This window comes from Pleurodeles waltl, chromosome 2_1 (assembly GCF_031143425.1).
Source record: "Pleurodeles waltl isolate 20211129_DDA chromosome 2_1, aPleWal1.hap1.20221129, whole genome shotgun sequence".
In the NCBI taxonomy this organism is placed as follows: domain Eukaryota; kingdom Metazoa; phylum Chordata; class Amphibia; order Caudata; family Salamandridae; genus Pleurodeles; species Pleurodeles waltl.
This window is the reverse complement of record NC_090438.1, coordinates 301,365,049-301,379,378: the sequence shown is the minus strand read 5'-3', so window position 1 is coordinate 301,379,378 and position 14,330 is coordinate 301,365,049. Positions and strand designations below refer to the sequence as shown.

General features: G+C 46.0%; 1 protein-coding gene across 1 annotated transcript in view; it reads right to left on the bottom strand.

Annotated features, from left to right (window-relative positions):
- Nucleotides 1–610: 610 nt before the first annotated feature.
- The window catches only part of FRMD7 (FERM domain containing 7), a 366,847-nt gene continuing 353,127 nt past the window's right edge, over nt 611–14,330 (bottom strand). Inside the window, exons 9-12 of the mRNA XM_069206026.1 lie at nt 11,750–11,913; nt 11,561–11,629; nt 11,399–11,474; nt 611–1,766 (exon numbers count right to left, since the gene is read on the bottom strand). Coding sequence (XP_069062127.1) covers nt 702–1,766; nt 11,399–11,474; nt 11,561–11,629; nt 11,750–11,913 — 1,374 coding nt within the window. The 3' untranslated portion in view covers nt 611–701. The remainder of the gene's footprint in view (nt 1,767–11,398; nt 11,475–11,560; nt 11,630–11,749; nt 11,914–14,330) is intronic.

Sequence of the window (14,330 nt, the reverse complement as noted above, 5' to 3'; positions counted from 1 at the left end):
GTAGTAAGGACGAGATCGGTGTTCCGACCTCGTTGTTAAGGTTAGTAGTTGTTTTTAATTCGGTGTTCCGTCATATAATCAACGCCAGCGCTATCTTTAGAGGGCATTCCCTCATTTACATGGGGGTGAATCTGTATAATTATAATTTGCATGCTGTAGTATGGATGGCACAGAGGTAAACCAAACATGTCCTTAGGAGGCACACTGGTACAAAAAGGTGGCGCATTGTCAGTTTGCCCCATGAGTGAATCCCTCTGAAAGAGGGATTCACTCATGGGGCACTCTACAGACAGTGAAAATTGCGAAGGTGCACCCTGCGGGCTCAACTACAGCTGGAGACAATGCTGTAGCCTGTTTTCAACTAGGTCGGCGGACGGGCGGAAACCTCTGTTTCCATCTGCGGACCTAGCAGGAAACTCTTAATAACTCCAGCGGCATGGTCGCCACGAAGGTGGCTGCCACCCTGTCGGGAGTTTGGCAGGTAGGCTTTCCAGTTCGCCAAACTCGTATTTAGGCCCTTAATATGTAAATGCATCCAACTGTCCATATCTTGGTAATGTTTGTTGCTACCGACAACAAAAGCAAATCACTTTTGATAAATTTGTGTTTTGAGAACTTTTATTTCAAACTATTTTATGCATTACACTTTAGTCTTACCAAAGAATTTCCAAGTTCACAGTTGGCCAGTCAACTTGGATGGACTAGGTTGAAAAGTAATATGAAGATGGCCTGGATGGTCTCTCTTGGTTGCCACGTGCATTGGGTGGAACATCTTCATCGTCGTCGCCAAGTTGAAGGCTGCCTGAGGACAAGCGAACTCTAGCTATTTGTGACTTTACATTTTTACCAAACAAAGAGTAATAGAAGGGGTTCAGGACTTCCGACTCCGAGTCGCTAGACTCTGTCCCGCTGTAGACATATCTCTCTGTTGCCCTCTGTACACCTGCTGCATCGGTTGTAAGTGGGAGTGTTTGTTTTGCCAGTGCATACCGTGTGATACTTTGCCTTCTGCTTAGAGATGGGCAGTACCCCAAGGGTCTGAACTCTGACCCGGAATGATAAACAATGGACTTCATGTCTGACTGACTCCAGGATCGTTTGGTCTGTTGCCCTTGAACATCTGGGGGATTTGCATGCATGATCCTACTATCATGTTCTGATTCCATGTAAGTGCTACTGTCGCTACTACAGCTTGTCCTTCGTGGGTCTGGTTGCTGATTTTCTGAGTACACATATTCACCCCTGTAAGCAAGATTTGATGGACAAGGAAAAGGGCAACTATTCAATTTGAAAATTTCGTCAGGTACAGCTGATGCACATTTTGGAGCTTGAGGTGGCTTGTCCAGATAAAAGAAGACTGGAGAGGCAGTTGTGTGGTTTTGGTGTCTTGTAGAGGTTCGTTTAGAATGGGAATCTGTGTAGGTTAACTGAGGAATAACCTCTTTCATGCTCCCCACACAAGAGGTTTTGATGTTCCCTTCACACTTGCTCTGGACTTGTGAAAAGGACATTGTGTTCCGTGGTCTTTGCTTCGGAACTGAGGCATAGTTTGTCTCAGGGTACATAAATGGAGGGATTGAGGCATTACTAGTAGATTGGAGGAAATCTTCAGGTCCTGCTTCAGGTCGGGAACGCTCGAGCTCTGATGCAAATGTTACTTCAACTGAAGAGTTCCTTCGTCTGCTATCCATCATTGGCTCCCAGTACTCGCTAGTTACACTTCTGGAGCACCGCTTGCTGGTATACACAAGTCTTAGGTCATTAACCTGGTGGGAGAGAAAAACAATTATATCAGATAGGTTAACTGTCATACCCGTTGAGGCACTAAACGCCAGTAACCTCCTTCACCACCACTCACTGTAATAGTCAATAAAGATAGCACACGTAGAAGTATGACTGAGCCTTCATTTGCAGCAGTGCTGTCATTAGTTTTAACTTATATATAGCCCATTCCCAACACCACCACTTTTTGTGTGGGTGTGCTTCCAAGGGCATATTTATCAAGGTTTTGCACTGCCCTTGCCCCATGTGAGTGCGAAGCAAAACCTAAGTGAGATTTATCAAGCCACACAAGGCCACCTTGCATGGCCCGGTATGGCTTGATAGATCTAGAGAATTCACGGCAGCGCCTATGTGGCAGGTAGGCGTTACATGGGTGGAAGGTGGGTTTTCCCACACATCCAGCCATGGATTTTTGGTGCATTCCTAGATTTATCATCAGTGGTACTCCTGGGAATGCGTTGAAATGCTACACCTCCCAGGTGAGGTGTAATGAGGAGAAATATCTTTATTTCTCCTCATTTTTCCTCTTTGTGCACGGATAGAAAAAGGAAAATGCCTCTCAGGATCGTTTTTGTGCAGAAAGGTGCGCCTTTGTTAGAAATAGGGTCTCATGTTGGCAGTCAATTTGCACTCTGTCCAAGCAGGGACCCTCACTCTAGTCAGGGTAATGGAGATACACACCTAGGATAACCCCTGCTCACCCCCTTGGTAGCTTGGCATAAGCAGTCAGGCTACCAAGGGGGTGACAATGTGTAAAGTATTTGTACCAACACACACAGTAATGCAGTAAAAATACCACACAAGGGACACAACACCAGCTTAGAAAAGTAGCCAATATTTATCTAAATCAAACAAGACCAAAACGACAAAAATCCAACATGCACAAAGTTAAGAAATTTTAAATTAAAATGTCTTACTCCACAGAGAACAATCGATATGTTGCTTTTACACAAAATACCTGGTTTGCATAAAAAATAAAGCCGCACAGGTAAGCGTGCTTCAGAAAAGTCAGCGATGCATCGATTCCATACTCCCAAGTGAGGCCGTGCGTCGTTTCTTCTCCAGTCAGGTAAGCGATACTTCGTTTTTCTCCCCCCGCAAAACAGTGACGCGTCGTTTTACCGACGGGCAACTTCAGGTCTACGCATGTTCACTGTAGTTTTGATGCCCAGCGACGATGCGTGTGAAATTCCGGCGCACAGTGGAGAAGAGCACCAAGCATGTGCCACATCGATTTTTCTCCTGCACGGTTCCTGTGCGTGGATTTAAGTCTTGGTTCCATCAGCTTCTCCTTTCAAGGGCACAGGGACTGGATTAGGCACCACTTGGCAGGGTAGGAGTCTCTGCTAGAGAGTCCAGGTGTTGGCAAAGGAAGCCTTTAAAGGGCCTGAGACTTTAGAAAAAGGGGCAAGCTCAGTCCAAGTCCTTGGTGACACTTCACAAGCAGGAAAACACAGCAAAGTCCAGTCTTTGTTCTCTATTAGGCAAAAGCAGCAACTGCAGGCCAACCCAGCAAAGCAAACTCACAGGCAAATAGACAGTACTCCTCCTCCACTTCTTCAGCTCTTCTCCTTGGCAGAGGTTCCTCTAGATCCAGAAATAATCTAAAATCTGGGGTTATCTGTCCACTACTTCTACCCATTCTGTTTTTGAAGTAGGCAAACTTCAGAGAAAAGTCTCTGTTGTTGACAAGATCTTGCCTTGCCCAGGCCTGGCCCCAGACACACACCAGGGGGTTGGAGACTGCATTGTTTGAGGACAGGCACAGCCCTTTCTGGTGTAAGTGTCAGCTCCTACTTCCCCACTCTAGCCTAAGAAACTCATCAGGAAATGCAGGCTACACCCCAGCTCCCTTTGTGTCAGTGTCTAGTGGGAATTCACAAACAGCCCAACTGTCAGTCTGATCCAGACGTGGATTCCACAAACAGACAGAGGCACAGAATGGCTTAGTGAGAAAATACCTACTTTCTAAAAGTGGCATTTGCAGCCTTACAATCCAATCTAAAAAGTGGGTACACTTCCCAGGTCGAATTGTCAGTGCAAAACTGCAAACACAGACACTGCAGTGGTAGGTCTGAGATGTTTACAGGGCTACTCATGTGGGTGGCTTGATTAGTGCTGCCGGCCCCCTACCAGCATTTGATTTACAGGCCCTGGGCACCTCTAGTGCACTTTACTAGGACTTACTAGTAAATCAAATATGCCAGTCAACGATAAACCAATCACCAATACAATTGCGACAGAGAGCATATGCACTTTAGCACTGGATAGAAGTGGTAAAGTACCCAGAGTCCTAGAATCAACAAAAACTGGTCAGAAAAAATAGGAGAAGGAGGCAAAAAGTTTGGAGATGACCCTGCAAAAAGGGCCAGGTCCAACACCCTTCCTGCAGAAAAACAATTCTGTCTGCAATGCAGTTACTCTTGCAACATGATGCAAGGGTGCTGCGTTGCTGCTAGGTAGCCATAGTTCACCAGCTCTAGGAAAGGACAGGAATGCGCTGTATAATGTTAAATATGGCACAATCCTGCACATTCATGCAGTGCAGCAAGGTGGCTTGCTGCATTACGCTGAATGAAAGTTTCATAAATATGACCCCTAATGTGCAAGCCCTACAGCACTGTCGTTGACGTTATTGTAGTAGAAAGAGAGTGAAGAGTAAAGCTGGTGCCTGTGAAAGGCTGAGAATCTTAAGTTCAGAAATTAGTTCTTATCGGGATACGGTAACATTGGAAATACATGGCCAGCAAGATGGCCGAGCGAAAGCACTAAGAATGCATTCTCGCCCGCCTGCAGTAATCCTCCATCATCCTGTCACCCCTGGACTCCCCTTCCCGGATCAGCAAGTGGTAGCGTGCTGGCCAGGATGGCCGTGGACATGGTAGAGTGCTGCAGTGGCCGGACGACCAGAGGGGGCGATGACAAAAAGCCACCAGGAGGGCCCTGGGCCTGAGCAGTGCGGCTGGTGAGAGGGCCGCATGGTGGGAGGCGTGTCAGCACCCATGGCCTTTTGCGGATGACCCAGGGGTCTGGACGCACCCCTGAGCTGGTGCGGGGACCCGCTGAGGGTGCCCCCCGGACAGAGGAGAGAAGACTAAAAGCGGGCCTGCCTCCCCCCGTCAGCCGCAGAGATGGGCGGGCCAGATGATGAGGCACAGCAGTCTGATCTTGGCTGAGATGCGCAAGGTGGAGGTGCAGCTTACACTCGGCCGGGGCACCATGTGGCGGAAGCTGCGGCCTGCCCCGGAGGCCAACAATAGAAAAGTGACAACTCATTGGTGGGGGTCAATAGTGGAGGACATCGGGGGTTCACCACCCTGCCTCCCTGATAAATCCCCAAGATGGTGGATTGGCTGCGATGCTGGGAGGAGCCCATCAGGAGAGAGATTTGGCACCCAGACCAAGTGCCTTGAGGTGAATGGCAGACATGGCAGACTAGAGCGGAGTGGACGATGGTGAAAAAGGAGGTCCAGCTGGGGTTGTGGTTGAAAGGGGGTATGAAATGGAGAGCCACTTCCCTCCCTCCCCCGGTAGTGCCAGGGGTGGATGAGCCAGCCCGGAGAAGTGGATGTTTAAACACAGACTGTTAGCGAAGCCGTGCTCTTCACGAGCCCGCGTCTCAGGTGCCCTGCTCTGCCGCTCCCAGCCTCCCTTCTCCACACTTCCTTCCCCTGTGGTGGACTCTGCTTGAAGGCAAAGCATCAGTCCTACAGTGGTGGCATCTGGAGAGCAGGTTCAGAGATTAGCTGATGTAGAGAGGCCTGTGCATTGTCACTTATGCAGCTCCTTTTTTTGGTGCAGACAGGACCTGGATGGTCTAGAATTTGAATGGAGAGTACCTACAGTGACCAAGAAGGGTTGCTGGGGTCTCATGGTCCTCCCCCCTCTACTGGACATTGAGGACTCTCTTCCTGTGTTGTGGCTCGCCTGTCATAATGCCTGATCAACAGCAACACCAAGGCGGATGGACTTGAAATATCGCCTGAGGTGTCGAACAGTCTGGACCATCGCTTAGCGTGGGCCTCTCTCCACCAGATTTGTAAAACGTTACAGTATGGGTAAGGAAAGAGTGGCCACGAGTACACAGCAGACAAAAATGGATCGATATATGGTGCAGGGTGCAGGTGGTGATCAACCTGATGGGGGGACCACACAGAACCCTCCAGAGCCATCTGGGGCTCAAATACTGGCAGCTATATAGTCAACGGTTCAAGCGGTGCAAATGAAAATTGACACCATTGCACTAGATGTGCATCTTCCCCGGACTGCTCTACTAAGGCGGCTGCGAAGTCAACACAAACAGACATCCAGGTGCAGGAACTGCACAAAGAGACGCAAGACTTGGAGCCACGGTGGCAGCTCTTGAAGCCCGCTCAATGGCACTGGAGGCCGGCATCGATGACACCGAGGGTAGATTCCATAGAAACAATCTTAGGTTTGTGGGATTCCCTGAGAGGACGGAGAGGAAGAGGCTGGAGGCCTTTTAGGAAGTCTGGATAACGTCGGCCCTCCCGATGGTGAATCTCTCTAAATTTTTTGCAATTGAACTGGCCCATAGGCCCTTAGCTCTGCCACCTCCACCAGGGGCACCCGTGCACTGTTATAGCACGATTGCTCAATCATAAGGGCCGAGATGAGATTCTAGGTGTGGTTTGTACACATGGAGATCCTTAGTATGAGAACTGTACTATCTGGATCTTCCCAGACTACACCAGAGCAGTGCAGAAGCAGAGACAATGCTACAGCGGGGTGAAGCAAAAACTAAAAGCCATGGGACTGAAATATATGCTTCTGTACCCTGCTAAATTAAAGGTACTTCACAAGGGCCACACACACCTATTTTTGACACCAGAGGATGCCTGGGACTGGTTGGAGGTCCATGAGGGTAACTGCATCCCAGCACGTAGGACCGGCCGCTCCTGTGCCTTGGGGCAGTGCCTCAATCCCACAGGAACTTCGACTCACAGGCGCAGCTGGAGATGGAGGAAATCATCCCCCTCTGCAGAGAAGATAGTGTTGTGCCCGGTTGGCTTCTTGGATCTTGAATCGCGGAGGCTGGAGAGGGAAGAGGCAAGGGCTCTGGTTTAGTCTGTCTCCTGCACTGGGTAACTTGAGGAGGTCCCTTGTGGTTGCAGGTGGAGGCGGAGCAGAGGAGTGTCGACAACACTGATAGCAGTGAAGTGACTACATGAAGGACAACCACAGAGGGGTTAGCTCTCGGACGGGAAGACACAATGAATAATGTAGCAGATTACTACTGATTACAATAATGCCCCCTTGACTGCATACTGATGAAAGGGACCTTTTGTGAGTTAGAGAGGGGGCCAGAGAAAAATGGAGGCTTTGCTCACCCTCTCTGTGAATTTTCTTTTTTACACTTAACGTTCACACTTTGTTCTTTCCTACCTGCTGCAACTATTGTTATTCAGTCTAACTCTTCCCTGTATCCTTCACTCTTCCCCAGGGTGAGGGATACGCAGTGGGATCCCTAAGAGTGCACTGGGTCTGAAGGGAGGAAGGGTGGGCCGTACTAGTGTTGGACCACCATCTTACCTTATATTTACACAATACAGGGAGCTTACTCCTTGTGGACCTGGCTATAACTAGCTGGACTGGAGAAGTTTAGTTTTGCTGTTTATTAGGGTTGGGCTCTACTGAGGGTTGGGCATACCCCAGTTATGTTTTGTAATGTTTACTCGGGGAGGGGTTTTGCTGTTTATTACGGTTGGGCTCTACTGAGGGTTGGGCAAACCCCAGTTATGTTTCGTAATGTTTACTCGGGGGAGGGGGTTTGTTATGCTGATGTTCTTGAGTAAATATGTGCACAGGACGAACAAAATGATGCCACATGGATGGCGGTGGGGAAGTGGGCACAGGAGTCCCATATATGGAGGAATTTATGGTGTCACTTGAGTTATGGCTAATACAGTTCGAATGCTCACTTGGAATGTGAGAGGCCTGAATAAGTTTGTAAAAAGATATCAAACTCACACATACCTTAAGAGATCACGTGTCAATATAGTGTTTCTTCAAGAAGCACACCAGCTAGATCTCGAGGCCCAAAAACTCCAAAAAAGATGGCGGTGACAACTTTACTGCTCTACCTATTCCTCATATGCTCAGGGAGTGTCTATATGGGGGCTCCATGTACCCCTTTCCAGCTGCGGGGACATGTTCTTGATGTCGCTGAAGGATATGTGCAGCTGCTTGGATTGCTAGATGGTGTAGAAATATGACTGCTAAATGTGTATGCTGCCAGTACGAATGAATTTTTCCCGGCACTCGCAATTGAAATAATACGATACATGGGGTTACCTATGATATATGGGTGGGAGATTTTAACTGCATCTTAGATGGTCAGCGAGAGAGACACCCTCCGTGGATGGGCATGAAACCCTGCATGATGGTGGGGTTGCACAAAACTATGTCTAAATTGCAGTTAATGGATGCGTAGAGGGAACTGCACCTCAGACTTCAGGATACTCATGCTATTCACCCATTCATAGAGCACATAGCCGCTTAGATTGCTTCCTACTTACTAATGAGGGAATCTTAAACGTCATGACTGCAAGCTATCAGGTGCGCTTGCTCTCTGACCACTTGTAGTAGTCAGTAAAGCTGCTCACACAAAAGTAAGCATATTGTCGAACTGTGCTACATGGCATTACCAAATAACACAAATTTGCTGAGAAACAGGATGAGGGAATAGATATTATGTCTATAACACACAGCTCAACAGTTTTGTAAAAAGTATAACAATTCAAGTTGAACATTGCAAGTGCAGAGCTATTAAAAACACACATTTTTGAGAACATAAGCAGAAGATAAGCAAGCACTGGTAAAACTAACGTGACTTGCTTTATTTGTATTGCATTGTTTAGTAATGTACACAGACAGAAGAGGGTGGGAATATTACTCCACTTATGTGAAACGGTCAAGCAACAAAAAAAGTAGGCAATTCACCAACGACACTGTGTAACCACCTGGGGTATGCCATGACTCTGTTTTGAATTGCTCTTATTAGCACTTACAATCGACAGCTCATGCTATCTGTTGCCAGATGTAGAATTCATGGGGGTGATTTAAGAGCCTCTAACTCCAACATAATGACACATTAATGTCATTTTTTTAAACTAATTATATGGCCAAAAATGCAGCGCCATATTTACAAAGTGGCGGAATGCATGCATTGCGCCTCTTTGAAACCCTTTGCACTACATTATGCCTGTGCAAGGCATAATGTATGCAAAGGAGGTATTCCCCCATTAGGGGTGCCCAAAAAATGGCACAAGGAAATATAAGAGATTTACTTGCGCCATTGTTTCGGTACTTTTAACGCCTGCTCAGAGCATTAAAAGGGTGCATGCCATTGAATCCAATGGGCCCGCATGTACTCTGCAGGAGTAGCGCCAACATTTCAGCACTATTCATGCAAAGTACATCAATAGTGTCACAAATAATGATGCTTTTGCCCTCTACCTTGCGCCATGGTGCGCCAAATTAATATGGCGCACACACTGTGGCGGTAGGGGGGCGCAAAGGGGCACAAGGAAAGGGTACTGGGTGCAGCGCCACTTTCCTTAAATCGCCCCCTAAGTGTGAATAGAAGGAAGTAAATCAAATTTAAGCCAGGAGTATACAGCAGAAATAACCTAATAGAGTGCAGAGGGAAGGGGTAGTTAATCAGGGATGTGTTGACCAGTGAGAGCAAATCCCTATTTCAACATGGCCACAGCGTGGTCGCACCGAAACAGGCCACTGGCAAAGCTGCATCACATGCATTGCTTGTATGACTAACATGCGGGCATAGCATAAGTTGCAGAAAAGCTGTGCATTTTAGGAATTGGCTGTGCACAAAAAAAGATTTTATACTCACAAGTTGGCATTTCTTTTGTGAATCTGATGTTTATGGGATGACAAACCATATATGTTGTTATGTCATTTATTTATATAGCTTGTTCCTTTTATGGGATGATTTGTGGGCAGCACGCAATAGCTTTCAGAAAGTAAAGTGTATCACTTGTTTCCTGTTTCTTTATTTAGTGAAGTTACAGTTACTAAACAAAACTATTCCGCTGAACTTTTCCAGTTATGGTTGTCTTAAAAAAACATTACTTGGGTTCCCACTATACCAATAATAAATCACACCCCAAATTCAATGCTTATGACCGAACCTGTGACGTTGCAGATGACAAGGGGGTTTTGGTGGGGAGCGCCGTTATCGGCAGTCTCCCCCCCGGGTAACTTTGCCGGAGATGGTACAGCCCATTGGCGCAGTTTTGGGCGTCGTTTGGGCTTCGTTTGGTGGCCCTAGGGCTACCCCTTTAAAATGGGGCGGACATTTTGTGGTTCCACCATTTTGCATGGTGACAGTTGGTGAGAGGCAGGTTTTTCCCCTCCCACCCTCCCGGGAGTTAGGTGTTTTTTTTAGTGGGGGGGTTTTGGGTATTAACTAAGCTACCGGGAGTCAGTGGCGGTCCGGTTGGAAAGAGGTGCACGGGAGGGGAATTTTGTATTGTCGCTTGGAACAGGTGCAGGCGAAGACAGAGACCGGGCACCTGACAGACGATAATGGATGGGAAGAAAATATGACAAGACAATTGCAGATTGGACGAGGGTGGACAGTAGCAGGGCTACGAAGATAATATGGAGCTTTAGGGGCTGGAGACTTGCACGCTCAAGACGCTAGCAACTGACTATTAAGGTACTAGACAGATTAAACAGGAGCAGGAAGAAAGGAGGACTGGACTAATGAGCGGCAAGTTCAAAGCAGGGAAGGGAGGGTAGGGGAGGGGAGGGGGGAGTGTTTTCATAGGAGTGATTATGTATAGTGAGGCTTTAGTTTTGTAAGGCGCAAGGCCAAGGGATGGAAAGTTGTGAGTGCACCTGTTTCCAATAAAGCGGCCTTTTACACACAAAAGGGAGTAATGGTGCTGGTTTATTCTCCCGCAAAACAAATGACATCGCTGGCATCATTAGTGCAAAATGTTTCCACTATGGGAGGGCAAACAGATTTTGAGTGAGCGGTGATTATTTTATTTGAATTTGTTTCTAGGTTACCGATTTTACTATCTAAGGGTAATGCAGGTGACCAAAGACTGAAACAAATTCACCTCAGATTCCAGTTTGTGTGGCAGCCATGTTGGTGCATTAGTAGCAGCAAGAGAAGTAAAGTTAATAGAAGTTAAAATATTCTCAGACGATGTGTTGGAAGGATCGAAAAAACTCCCTGCAACCCCTGCATCACCTCTCTACAAGTGTTCTCCCTCATCGAACAACTGGGCATCCGAGCCGCTTCGGCTAACACTTTCTAGGCTATTTGAGTTGTTAGGGCTACTTTCCAGGAGAAAAAGAGGTTTGCAGTGAAAAGTGAATACTTGATTAGCACTGTGTGCCGCTTGCTTCACTTTGAGTGATGTAAGACGCAGACACAAGTTCAACCCATCCAATAAAGATACGACAAAGGGATTATATGTTAGTGCGGTGTAAGTGGGTTTAACATAAATTGTTGCCCTTGATGCGTACGCGTCTGCGTGTTTGAGACAGTTGTGGGGCGGAGGTGGACAGTTGATAGTGGAGGTAAAGTGCATTATTTTTCAAAGAAAATAAATAGTACCTGCTTAGAAACGTCAGTGAGGATATCTGGAGAGGATCTACACTGCCTTTCAGGGTAATGTATTCTATAGTGTTTCCTGTAAAAAAGCACAGAAAATGGAAAGTTTAGGATTATAAAGAACTATATATGAGAATATTATATTCGTAATTCAGGAAATGTTACCTTTCGAATGGTAGACTCTTTAGTTTCCGTTTGTTCACGTTATCTAAAAGTTGCTTCTGTGTCCTTCCGCTGAAATGTTAAGAACATGCATTTATCACATAAGAAGCGATCTCAAAAGTACTTGTTTGTGACGGTCACATCCGCCACCAAACAACAAACAGAAGCGAGTTTTGCATCAGTGAAGGTCACCTGTATCTAAAATTGGATCCTTTGCTGCACAAGAAGGGCTTGGGCTTCGAGCTAGGCTCTTCTGAGAGTCGGAAGAACGCATGGTACTCCACGCAGGTTTTCCAAAAGGCTTTGCTTGCATCTCTGCTTGCCATGGTAAATTCTAAAGTATCCTTGCATGGGGCCTGTAGGTAAAGTATACATTTGTAAGTGAACACAGAGGCTACCAGTGCAATTAACAGATTTAATTTCACTCAGATGCTTTGTAGAAAACCCATGGATGTTTGCATAGCCCCTCTTGTGTACTTTTTCCAGTGGGAGATCGTAGGGTAAGCTAAAATAAATGGTAGTAGAGTTGACCATAGAAACTACAAGGAACCCAACTACATTTTAGGCTTCCTAAATGAAAAGACGGGAAAAAAGTATTGGTTAAAGTGTGATCCGAAATCAAAATGAAGGGATGGATCATCTCTAACCTCCCATCTGGGCATGCAATAAATCCAAGAGTGATGTGATAGAACACAGCAGTGAACGGAAATATTCAGCTCAAGCATTCCACCAATGAGGTAATCATTCACTTCATGTGAACTGCTGATAGTTCTTGCCGTGTGACCTGAGCCGGCAATCAACATCTGATGTTTCAAGGATTGGAAAATCTTCCTTCTCTTTGTTCTTAGATGCATGTTACTCGTGTTTCTGACCCCGCTGCCAGCTCTTGATGCTGTAAAACAGACTCAAATGCTTTCAGGATGAGCATATTCAAAAACCATTCTTTCCAAATGCGATTGCGTTCTATATCGGAGGAGCTGAAAGAACGTTCAAGCACAGATCCCCTCTCACTGATTATCCTTCTGTAGTCTCTGGTGCCTTTCCATGCCCCATGCAGAAGTACTCTCAATTAGAGTCAACTATGAGACGCCTTATTGTATTTCAATATTGTGGATTCAATTGTAGTTTCAATTGTTGTTTCTACACGTGTTTCGGCGACCCTACGCTATCTTCAGGAAAGCCACTCCAATAATACATCCCATGAAAATAACCTGAAATTAAATCAAATATATTCCTGGGCCAGGAAAGTGACGTATATTTTGACCCTGTATCCATAAACACTTAGGCCCATATTTATACTTTTTTAGTGCCGCATTTGCGCCGCTTTTTGATGCAAAAACGGCGCAAACCAACAAAATACAATTGCATTTTGTAAGTTTGCGCCAATTTTGCGTTAAAGAATTACGCAAAAACGGCGCTAAAAAAGTATAAATATGGGCCTTAGGGCCTGACTACGACCTTGGCGAATGGGATACTTCGTCACAAATGTGACGGATATCCCACTCACCGTTTTACAAGTTCCCTAGGATATAATGGAACTTGTAAGATAGCGGACGGGATATCTGTCACGTTTGTGACGGAGTATCCCATCCGCCAAGGCCGTAATCAGGCAGTTAGTAAGAACCTCCATCTTAGATTTACTATTAAAAAGTACATGTGCTTGTTATAGAGTCCAATGCCACCACTAAGGCCAGAGTGCAAGAAAAAGGAATCCTGCACAAATAAATCATGCAAAATATATTTTCTTGTTGCTCCCTAGAAGAATATATATACAGAGAGGTACTTCTCATGCTCATGCTCTTAATAAATGATCTGGATAATATGCCTAGACCATATTCAAAGTCTGCATACCGTATTGGCGGTGAACTTTACTCTCATGCCACACAATGGTATTTAAGCTCTGAAAAATGATACTCTTTGTACTTTTACGGCCTGGGTAAATAGTCAGATGCCGTGGAACAAGAAAAACAGAACAAGTTTGTAAAAATCATTTAGGAATAACATCTTTGGAATATTCAGGAGGTAGCCCAGTCTAGATATACTACTGGTTGTTTTAAAGTTATCTATTCATAGTTGTAATGGATAAAATGTACTATTTCTCATCTCAGGTCCAAAACTTTAATATAGCTTTATAGCCTGGAGTAGCTCGCTCCAGCGTTAAAGGCCTGAGCCAAGGCAGGGGCTTGTAATAAGGGAGCAGGCCTTTAATGGCTGGTATAGCCCAGCTACGGTGGGCTATAAATCTATTAGGATATGAGCTCACAATGTTCGAATAGAGGAAATAAATGCACTGGAGACAGAGGGGTTGACATCCCCTGTGGCCTCAAAGCCTTAGTTTCACAGCTCCTACTCTGAATGTTCAACTGTTAACAGCATGCTTAGGCCCACCACTATTGATAATTTACAGCAAGAGCTCTGAAAGAAGGCTGGACTCATCCCCTAGGTCTCCCTGGCTCAACTAAACTGCTTTTCGTAGTTCAGCCAAGACACGGAGACCCAGGAGCTGAGAAGCATTCACAACTCCTTCCTTCTAAATCTCCATTTACACTGAGCTACAGGAAGAGAAAAGGGTGAAGGCTCCATGTGCCCTGCTGCACCACCTCTCCCTTTTGCTTTCCCTTGCGCAATCCATGTATTTTGGAGAGGCAGGGGCTGTGTATCAGGACATTTTTGTTTTCAGTTTTATAAAGTGTGAAATTGATTGGAAGGTATTGGAACCCTTTACATTAGCACTAGTTACATTAAAAAAGACACATTACATTTTTCTTTTGGT